Consider the following 10,983-nt stretch of genomic DNA (forward strand, 5'->3'; position numbering starts at 1 on the left):
GCTCTGTTTCTTATGAGAGTTTGGCACTATAACTTAATATTTTGCAATAAGGGTTTTAAGCCCACAGCCTGTTTGCACAAGAATGTGCACACATTGTGTGGGCAAGAGCAAACATAGAGAGGGGTTATTAACATCGGAATAGGTGCCAAGAATACGTCTTAACTTGCTGATTGTTTAGGAATCCTGTTCTTGCTCAATATCACTACTTGAAGAGTCTCTGTTATCGTTTCCACTTGAGAAAGTTGTAATCTCCACAACTTTCTGTGCAATTATTCATTAAACTGTTCAAGGATGCAATGAATAATGTTCTCTTTGCAATAAACACTGAGAAACCAGCAGCTTCCTCTGAGCCAAAAACCTCCCCAGCTGCATCGGTATACCTAAACCAGCTGAACTGTAATCCCTGAGATATGCAGGAAAGCTGTAAGAAGACCACAAACAAAAGGACCAGCAACTAGTGGCTTGCCGCTCACACACCCAGTTTAGTTAGTGAAGCTAGTGAGCAAGCTAACCTTAGAGGGCAACAATGTGCACTCTGACACTAAGCTGTAGGCAGGATGACAAAAACAGCAAGACTGACACGCAGGGACAGATTTACACCAAAAACAGTTTTCAATCCTTTGTATCCTGCACTGGACTGAAACGAGGAGGTGGGGGAGTTTCACCCAGCTGGAAGAAATTAAACTATCTAAACTGTTACTTGTATGCATCAGCCCTCAAGAAATACACAGAGACCAGGCAGAGGGGAAATCAGTATGATGGTTTTGGAGAAAAATGCTGCTGCTTACTGTAATAGTTTAATGAGAGCTTTTCTTTTTGTCCTGTTTTGTTGTAAATCTACGTAAAACATGGCTGCACACACACTGCACCACAAATTCTTTTGCACATTAAAAAACCAGCCAGTTAAGCGTGCGGGCTTGGGAGGATTAAGAAGCTGATGAAAAGGTTCTTGGCTGCATTATCAATCAGGGACATGCTGTTTTGATGGGCCATGTCTTTGCCCTTAGACTACCAGTATACCCTGTAGTTGTTGCTGACGTCTGAGGGCTTTTCACGGTACATTAGTCATGTTCTAATAAATGAGTGGCATTGTGATGTGTGAGGGATGAACATCCGAACTTCCAGATTCACCTGGCCAGGTGCAGTGCTCATTTGGCACACATTTGGCCATGGCACAGACTCAACAAGGTGCTGGAAACAATCCTCAGACATTCTGTTATTGCACAGTTGGTGGAGAGTTGTGGGTTGCACATCCATGATGTGAATCTTTTGTTTCAGTAAATCCTCAAGGTGCTCTGTTGGACTGGAATCTGATGACTGTGGAGACCATTGTTCTGGAAACCAATTTGGTATAATCTGAGATATCCCCTACACCAGCAGTCCCCAACCTTTTTTGCGCCACGGAACGGTTTATGCCAATATATTATAACAATGTTTTAAAGGTGTTGTGGATAAATACAACAAAATAAAACCAGTACTGGTACCAAAAAAAGAAGATTTATTCATAACAGACAGGAAAAGACTCAGGGAAAACGAGTTAACGATAAAAATAATAAAAAATAAAATAACGGTAAAAACCAATAAAAACCCAGAAAACCATAAATTTCACACCAGAACATCAACTCTTGCAGCCCAGTGCCAAACGACTCCGGGGGTTGGAGACCGCTGCCCTATTGTACTATTCTTAGTTAGCGTATTGTCTGTCTTGTCTTAATGTTGGTTTAAAATGGAGCACTGTAACAAAAAATAATTTCCCCCAGGGATCAATAAAGTATTCTGATTCTGATTCTGATATACCATTGCATCCCCACCACCATCAGGAAGCATGGATCCATGCTGTCATTTTTTTTTATCCCAAATTCTGACCCTACTTTTGAATTTTGCAGCAGAAATTGACCAGACAATGTTTACCCAGTCTACTACTCTCCAATTTTGGTGAGACTGTGTGAACTGTAGCCTCAGTTTTCTGTTCTTAGCTGACAGGACACCCAGCTGCACACAGTGTGGTTTTTTGCTGCTGTTGCTCATCTGCTTTAAAGTTCCATATTTGGTGCATGTAGAAAGCCTTTTCTGCACAAGTTGGTTGTAGTGAGTGTTTATATGAGCTACAGTTGCTTTCATGAGCTTGGAGAAGTCTGGCCATTCTCCTCTGACCTCTGACATCAACAGATATTTTCTGTTTTTCACTTTCTGTATCGTGTGGAAAATCCCAACAGGTCAAAAGTTTCTGAAATACATATGCCGCATTATGTGGAAAATGTACCAAGTATGTAGGAATGTAATATAAAATGTAATAAATACATTTTCGTGGGAGTACTGTGAGTAATATGGAGACATGACTAATGTTGGAAACACACTTACAATGGAGCACTGACAGCTAACAGAACCAGTTTTAATGTGTGCATGTGACTGTTGCTTTAAGACAGATGTGAAATATGTTGAATCTGTCCTTTAATCCCGACTGGATTGATTGGTTAAGGCAACGCATTCACTTTTATCTCAACTCTGAGTGTTGGATTAAGTGTACAGTAGAACAAATACCTTGTTTAATGTATTTTACAGTTGTAGCACATAGACAATTAACAGCTCAAATCGCTGCCAAAAGAATATATCAGAGATTACTGAATCAAAGGCTGGTTGCTTTACCTCATCTGGGCCTTCTAGAAAACACCAGAACAGGGATTAGATATTTAAAACAGATCCTGGCTTTTCTGATTAATTACAAACTTTTGTAGGACAACAGAGGTTTTGTATGGTTTTGCTTTTTATTGGCAATAGAAAAAGACAAAGTACAATTATAGTGCTGATACAAAAATTAGCAAACCTGTTGTATATAATGAAAAAATAAAGTGTATGTTTCTCTCAGAGATGCACTTTGTATTCACTCACGATTCAAAGCTGAATAGTACAATATCATATATGTTTTATATACATTCATTTTCCCCACAACCGTTCTAACATTAACGTCTTAATGCCAAATGTATCTTATCTGATATATACATGGGTGTCAAAAAATAATTAGAATTTTCTGACAGTTATTTATGGTTCAGCCTTTAAAAGGATTAGGATACAGTATTTTTCTGTATTGGTGAACTGTGCACATGACCAAAGGATGATATACGATGTCTGACAGTTCGTTGAAGCGTCCGCTGTCCTCTCTGATCTTCCTTTTCTCGCTTAGCCATCTGTAAAGAGGCAGGAGTTATGATGATTCATGTGCATAACCTGTGAAAGTGTATGCCATTTTAAGAGCATGTTGTGTAACTTCTTACGCATTAAATCCAGCCTCCTCATCTCCTTCTGCACCCAGTGATCATTTGGATTGGCACACACGGGTTGTTCCCTCTTCTTCCACTTAAACCTACACATATGAGTATCGTTATTAAAAATCTGTGGATAAATGGGGATCAGTCACTTCCTCGGTCTGTGCCAAGTCATTATGATGGAATTTGACAAAATGTGCCAAAAGTGAAGGACTTCACAGTTGATACTCACAAAACAGCTCTGATGTTGCAGTCCCCATCTGTTTCCTGCATAGTGTAACTGACAAGGTTTCTCTTCTTTTTTATCTCACGAACGTAGCCGAGGCAGCAGTTGGCATACGAGCCTGGAGAGAAAGTTAAAGAGAATTATGATCAAATAAACCAGCCCACTGGAATTTGACCGTTTTGATGATTTGAACAGATCTGAACGTCTGCCAGAGCAGCCCAGGAAGATTCCCACATCCCCTTACTTGGGGATCTTTTTCAGGGTCTATTTCAGAAAATTCACCGCTCACCCCTCTCCTTAGTTTTATTGTTGTTTTTAGCTGACTTTACCTTAACCTCAACATCTCTGCCTGAACTGATGCTGCTGATTGAGAATTCCTCTGAACAAAGCCAGCTTGCACAAATGCTGAGAAAATACGATGTCTGTAGACCTGTTGCACTTGGCAGCAGCTGCAAATAATTTCACAGCATGCACTGAAAAAAAGTGAAAGCACTTGAACATGAAAGGGCTGGTTTTACATGAAAAGTATTTGGATCCTTTAGGAATCTTTACTTTAATCAAAGTAGCAATACTACAGTATAAAGGTATCAATAGTATTTAATCAGATAAGTAGTACTCATTTCAAAATCATACCCACATTACTGGTTCATGATTAATGTCTGTGTCCCTCCCTTGAATGTTGCAGCTGCATCAAAGAAACAATTATTTTAGACATAAACATACAGTACTTAATAAAATGATTTTGTTTTAGTCCAACTTTACTTTTCTTTTATTATTCAATTGTTTAAGAATTTTTTTAGAACTTCATTTATTATTTAAGTCCTCTGTACATGTGACAGCTGTCCTTATGTCCTTTTTAAAATTCTGCAGATTGCCACATTTAAGTGATCTGTAAAAGCAAGATGAGTGAATACATGTACATTTAAAGTTGTGATAAATGGCTTTGAACAGAATCTCATTCACTGAAAAATTGTCCTCACAGCTTCAAAGAGATGTGGCTTCAGGAGCTGTGGTTAAACGAAGACAGGGCATAAAAAAAAGCACTCAGGTGCATATTTTCAGTAATTTGCTTTGTCCAGAAAATGCTTTTGAGATACCATGAAGAGCTGCATGGTTAAACTTTTGTGAATTCTCTTAAAAATACATTTTTAAGTGGAAATGTTAAAGTAGTGATTTGAAACCAGACAATTCTGTTTCACTTACCTTGTGCCAGACTCAGGTACGTGCAGAGGAAGAGCAGCATGAAAACAAAAGCATGAAACTTCATGGTTGCTGCTGCTGTTCTTGTGTTGCAGACTGCACAGAAAGTTAGAGGCAGAATCTATCACCCCCACTGTCTTGAAAATGTTGGGCAAATATATAGTTTTTTCTCAAATCCCTCCCTCAGAGCTATTATGAAAGAGCACAGAGGGAGGGATTACTTTTTGTTTCTTTAGCTGAATCAACACAAAAAACCCCAAAGATAACACAGTTTGACATACATAAAGAAAGAGTTATTAGCTAAAAAAAATAAATAATAAAAAATATTTATATCAGCAAGTGTCCCCTTTAAAAACTGAGGATAATCTAGCTGTCATGTGAAAGGCTAGCTCAATTGTTTTGAAAGAAGAAATATGACCCAGTTCATCAAAGGTCCTAAACATGATACTGGAGTCGTGCAAGGATGATGAACTAAATTGAGGGGCATTTTTTAAATGTAAAATATTATATTTTATTTATTTATTTTTCCATCCATTTTTGTAGTAGCGTATCTATTTCAGGCACACAAAGGGACCGAAGCTTAGGTAGACCCTGGAAAGGTCGGGGCTAACGTAGAGACACAAACATTCTTGTTCACATTTACACGGCTGCCAATTAACCCAACATGCATTTGAAGTGTGGGAGGAAGCCAACATGACATCCAGCCATTAATCAAAAGACATCAGTGTAAATTTGGGGAAGCCTTTGAGCTGCAATCTTTGGGGATTCAGAGAAGAGCCAGTAGCACCAGAACAACCGTTAACACTATTAACTTTAATACTTGGACAAACATTTAGAGTCACAGATTATACTACATAAAAAGACAGAACATACAGTAACTGTGGCTGTGGAAATCTGTGGCTTGTCCCACATAAACTGAGAAAGTTACATTTTGAGCTCCATCTAAATTTTTTCACCTTTTTATCTCATTTGTATGTACAAACTGTTTCCATTTAAATCCTCATTTAAATAATTATTCAATAAAATTAATTTTTAAGTCATAGTGATCAAAAAGTCTTTCAGCAGAGAGAAAATCCAGTTCACACATTACACATAAAGAACTTGTCTGGCAGTACCTGTAGTCTGGGTTTGATGGCAGGTAGGGATTTCTCCAAAACCAAACGCTAAACAATGAATGTTCATTAGATTAACTGAGATCCAGTCACTCATTAGAGCTTTCCAGCCACACATACGTACTTGTCAATATATGTGGCTTTGTTGTCAGACTTCTCTCTTTTCCCTTTTGACTCATGGAACTCAAAGGTAACTGGATAAACATCATTTTAAATATTATGTTTCCATCCAAGTATGAAAGTTTTTAATACTTGGAGGATTTAAGCCTTGTCTCCACTCCTATTGATGCTTTACTTACTCAACAGCTCACACAGTGAATTGTGATATAATAAAGGTTTTACCCTGGTCTATGAATGCAAATGTTTGTAAATAATATAATTATTTATTTATATATTATTTTATTCCTTAAAAAATGTCCAACATACGTTCACAGCTATAATGATCGTAATTACTGATTTTATACGTAAAAGACACGTGGCAACATGATGCATTTAGTGGATTTTATTTAATTTGTTTATTTAATTCATTTAATGTACATAATTCACCTACTTGCTGCACACAATGTCCCCCTTGTATATATTCGTTAATGTATATAATGCTCTTCTCTCCCCTTTTGCACAGTCGAAGAGCGAGTCAGGATACATTTCACTGCGTTTTGCATTTGACAAATAAAGAATCTTGAATCTTTAATGGCTCGAGTGCGCCATCTAGTGTTGGTGTGAATTACTTCTTGCAGAAAATGATCTTGATCATCTGTACAAGTTTCTTACTGATTGAAGAAGAAGAATTAGAGGATAAGAAAGTACAAGTAGATCTGAATCTAATTCAGATCTACTTGTACTCTCAAGTCCAGTTTTCCTTAACTGGCATAAGATATCCCTTTATTGTTTGAAAATGTAAATAGAAACAAAACACTAAAGCTATTCCGTTACACCTGTATGCAAAAAACGCACTGCACCCAAAATAATTTGCAGTTCAGCAATTCTGATCTTTTAGTTTAAACTTTTAGATGAACTTTAAAAAAAACAAATAAAGTATTTCAAGTAATATTCCAAAAGTAATTTAAAATGCAATTTTATGCAGATTTCAAAAACTCTTTGGTTCTGAAAAAAGACGTGCAATATCAGCACAAAATAATGTTTAAATTTAACAACTTAAAAACAGAACAGGTTGGAGAAGGGACTCTTTTATAATTAAGGCTTAACATAAACATAAACAAAATTTTAAATATTAGATAATACAAGCAAACACAAAATGCAGTTTCTAAATATACCCAAACCTGCATGCAGACTTCCCATGTCTCAGTTAAGGTCAGAGTTCATAACTCCACGAAAAGAAAGAAACTGGGCAAAAATGGTGTGCATGGCAAAAACCACTGCTGAGCAAAAGGAACATGATGGCTCATGCCAGTTTTGCCAGAAAACATCTTCCTGATCACCAAGACTTTTGAGAAAATGCTCTGTTGACTGACGAAGGTTTACCTCTTAGAAAGGTTTGAGTCCCGTTTCATCTGGCGTAAAAGTAACACAGCATTACAGAAAAGGAGCATCATACAAACTGTATAATGGGGTGGTGGTAGTGTGATGGTCGGGGTCTGTTTTCCTCAGGACCTGGAAGACTTGCTGTGGTAAATGGAACCATAAATTCTGCTTTCTACCAAAATCTCCTGAAGGAGAATGTCCGGCTATCTGTTCATGACCTCAAGCTGAAGCACGGTTCTGTAGCATGCCAATGATCCAAAACACACAAGCAAGTCCACCTCTGAATGACTTAAGAAAAACAAAATGGTAAATGGACTGGTTTTTATATTAGTGCCTTTCTACTCTGAGCGCTTTACACAACTTGCCTCATTCACCCAAGCACTTTTTCTAGGCTCTAAGCACCTTCTATCTAACATTCACAGTCCGATGGCTGCATCAGAGACCAATATGGGGTTTGTATCTTGACCAAGGATATTTGGCATGCAGCGTGGAGTAAGGTATCGAACAACCAACCTTCCGGTGAGTAGGTAGGTGACCTGCTCTACCACCTGAGCTACAGACACCCCAAAATGAAGACTTTGGAGTGACTTAGTCAAAGTCCTGGTGTAAATGTGAGACCTGCCTCTATGACATTCATTTAACCTCTTTCTAGATAAAGTATGGTGGCAGGACAATAAGACTTGGGCCGCAGTCTTCTTTACACAAGGTCCTTCAAATACAGCGTTTCCTGCTGATGCCTTGTGTTATTGTTGGTAAGTGATTTGATTCTGTCTGCTTTTTATTTTGTGCCCTAAACCTGAAACAAATAAAATGTTGTTTTAAATTAATCTTACATTTCAAACAGCTATTTTCAGAAAATTAAATGCAGCAGATGTGTAGTTCATTTTTTCTACTCAACTTTACTGATGATGTTTTAGTTTTCTGCTGTGTTTATATACTGCTCTTTGTCTTTCAGTGTTGGTGGTTATCTTAGTTTGGCAGAAGACATTCACAAGTGAAATGAATAAGCTCTGGCTGCTGACTGGTTATATTCTATAACCAGGCTAGTAGATTATGTATAGCATATTCAATACTATAACCTATAATACTAGAAGTGCTGGATATACAAGTCTGGCCTAAGTCTTCGGGCAGAAAGACTACCAGGAGTTGAGTTCACTGTCTTTAATTAAGCTCCACAGAAGAATTGGTTACATCAGAGCTTCCCATGTGTAATCCAAATGTGGTGCAGCCATACATGAACTTATAGTTGTAGAAGATACAGTATATGCGAATATGAGCTTGGATGTAGGTTCATTAACACACGTCATCACACAAAACCGTGTTACAACTGTGATGCTCTGCTGCTGCTCCTTCAGTCTCTCTCCCTCAGCTTGCGCACATGACCACTGATGAGCTCATTGCCTTTGGGTGCGCTTGATTCTTTCCTCTAGACATCCTGAGGCCAAGTCAGCAGGGAATTTTCTGTATGACTGGTGGTGACTAAGAAAAAGTTCCCTCTTTGTCTCAAAATATGTATTACAGGGGTGGGGAGATCCAGGCCGCAAGGGCCAGTGTCCTGCAGGTTTTATATGTCACCCTGGGTCAACACACCTGAATCAAATGATTAGTTCATTACCAGGCCTCTGGAGAACTTCAAGACATGTTGAGGAGGTAATTTAGCCATTTAAATCCGCTGTGTTGGATCAAGGACACATCTAAAACCTGCATGACACAGGCCCTTGAGGCCTGGAGTTGGACAACCCTGGTATATTAGGATTTCTTTCAAAATTTGGCTTTTGTTGCATCTGCGAGCAATTTCTGAATTGTTTAACATAGATGTAGTTTTATCTTATAAGCTACTTAATAGTTTTGACTGTTGACTGGAGGTAGCACTTTCTACTACAGCTCGGTAATAAAGCGGTAATAGAAGAGTAACAAGGCAAAAACAAGAACATAATAATGTCGTAATTTAAATGCATGCCAATAGATGTATGTAATTCCAAACATAAAAAGGTTTTTAAAATTATACAAAATAAAGAAGAAAAACTAAAAAGTACAAGAAAAGGGTGCATTGTAAAATATAACTTGTTGTTTCAACTTAAAAATATGATGTAAAGGGCTGCCTTAAAATTTTAAGTTAATTCAAGAAATAGAGTTTGTTCTTGTAACACAACTAAATGTTATGTTGATGAAAAATCACATGTTGTCTAAACTTTTGTCTTAGTTTAGTTGACTGCGATTTGTTAGTCAGTTCAACTCCTTTAATTGTCATTAAAGTTGGGAAAAATTGGGAAAACCCTTTCAGCTAAATTAAAATAATCTATTGTTTAAACTCTTGTCATAGTTCAGTTGACTTGGGTTTTTTAGTTAATTCAAATACTTTAGTAGTTCTTTTAACTTAGGAATCTATTTTAGCTTAACTAAAATTATTTGTTAGCTAAGTTGATTTAAGTTTATTAATTAACTGAGCTCTTTAAGGTAGCTGTGTGAACTCATAAATCAGTTTCATTTTAATTATCAGGGTTGATTGACTGGATGTAAAGAAAATGTGTATTGAACATCTTAAGTATTTTTTTTTTAGCTTTCCAATTTCGTCCATTTCAGCAAAACTACCTGTTAGGTTTATCTCAGGTTTAAATATCTACATTCCTTTAAATAAATTTTCTGTTGTTTACAGAAAAAAATAAAACCCCACAGATTCCATTAAAGTGTATCTGATCATTGCAGGCAGAAAGTTTGTTTCAAGAACATGACAAGACAATTACTCATGAGCACCCAACATTCACCATTTATTGTGCCATCTTAGTCATCTGAGAAACAGAAAAATCTGTGACGTAGCTCATCAGGCTCACAATCCATCAAAACTCATAGGTTGCTCCCTGTGAAGCAATAAATTTGAACTGGGTCTTGAGCCCAGTTTGGGTGAAGACAGATTGGGTGATTATTTTGCACAAGTTTGATTAAATTCTGACCAATACTTTAGGAGCAGTAGTGATTCTTGTGAATTGCGGACAGCTGGTCAACCGAACCCTCACCATGGCATGAGCTTATCAGACTTTCAACAGGATGAGATAAAAAACTGCTGTGTTAAAAGTAACAACATAAAGTCTGCATTAATGTAATGTATCAACGGGACACTTGCCATTTTAGAAAAATTATTCTTTACATTTGCAATATTTTTAAACTTCATTGTGCTCAGTCACACCTGTTCGCATAAAACTTGAAATATTAAAATAGTACAAAACCTTTGATAAGTGACAGTAAAGATCAGTTTACAACAACTAAGACATCAAACTCTTGTATTTGTCTTCAATTACAATTGCAACAAATTCCACAGAACCAATTTCTCTGAAAATGAGTGCTGCCTGCTTCTGAAACATTTCATAATATGAATATTTCAGAAACATTGGTTTGACTCTGCTCAATTGCAAAACAAAGGAAAAACTACTGACTTGCATGAGATAAGCATCTGCAGAGTCCACCATTATATTGTTGATAGCAATCACGTGGGACAGTTTTGAATCCTGCTGTGCTCAACTTCCCCACATTGTCAAGTTCACATAAGTTGCTGATTTAGCTGGACATGAGTTTTCAAGTTAGCTTTTTTTTTATGTAATTGGGACATTTTTAACTTGTAATTCTATGTTATAACAACAACTTCAGTCATCTATCATCAAACTGATATAGAATAATATGTTACAATAACAAACATCTAGAATTA

The 10,983-nt window shown here is 37.0% G+C and overlaps 1 protein-coding gene across 1 annotated transcript; it reads right to left on the minus strand.

The window, feature by feature from the left end:
• Nucleotides 1-2,746: 2,746 nt before the first annotated feature.
• Nucleotides 2,747-4,838, minus strand: LOC113009813 (C-C motif chemokine 20-like). The gene is made up of 4 exons (XM_026148385.1): nucleotides 4,693-4,838; nucleotides 3,496-3,607; nucleotides 3,273-3,361; nucleotides 2,747-3,185 (listed from the first exon to the last, which is right to left on the minus strand). Exons 1-4 carry the CDS (start codon nucleotides 4,754-4,756, stop codon nucleotides 3,178-3,180), a joined length of 273 nt encoding a protein of 90 aa, XP_026004170.1. The 5' UTR covers nucleotides 4,757-4,838; the 3' UTR covers nucleotides 2,747-3,177.
• Between the last annotated feature and the right edge of the window lie 6,145 nt (nucleotides 4,839-10,983).

Source organism: Astatotilapia calliptera, chromosome 17 (assembly GCF_900246225.1).
Source record: "Astatotilapia calliptera chromosome 17, fAstCal1.2, whole genome shotgun sequence".
Classification (NCBI taxonomy): Eukaryota; Metazoa; Chordata; class Actinopteri; order Cichliformes; family Cichlidae; genus Astatotilapia; species Astatotilapia calliptera.

Bases quoted from the DNA above. Each gene is read 5' to 3' on its own strand.
- LOC113009813 (XM_026148385.1), bottom strand. From the start codon at position 4,756: ATGAAGTTTCATGCTTTTGTTTTCATGCTGCTCTTCCTCTGCACGTAC. The intron at 3,608-4,692 runs GTAAGTGAAACA...CTTTCTCTCCAG, and splicing joins GTACCTGAGTCTGGCACAAG to GCTCGTATGCCAACTGCTGC. The intron at 3,362-3,495 runs GTGAGTATCAAC...TCATATGTGTAG, and splicing joins TGCAACATCAGAGCTGTTTT to GTTTAAGTGGAAGAAGAGGG.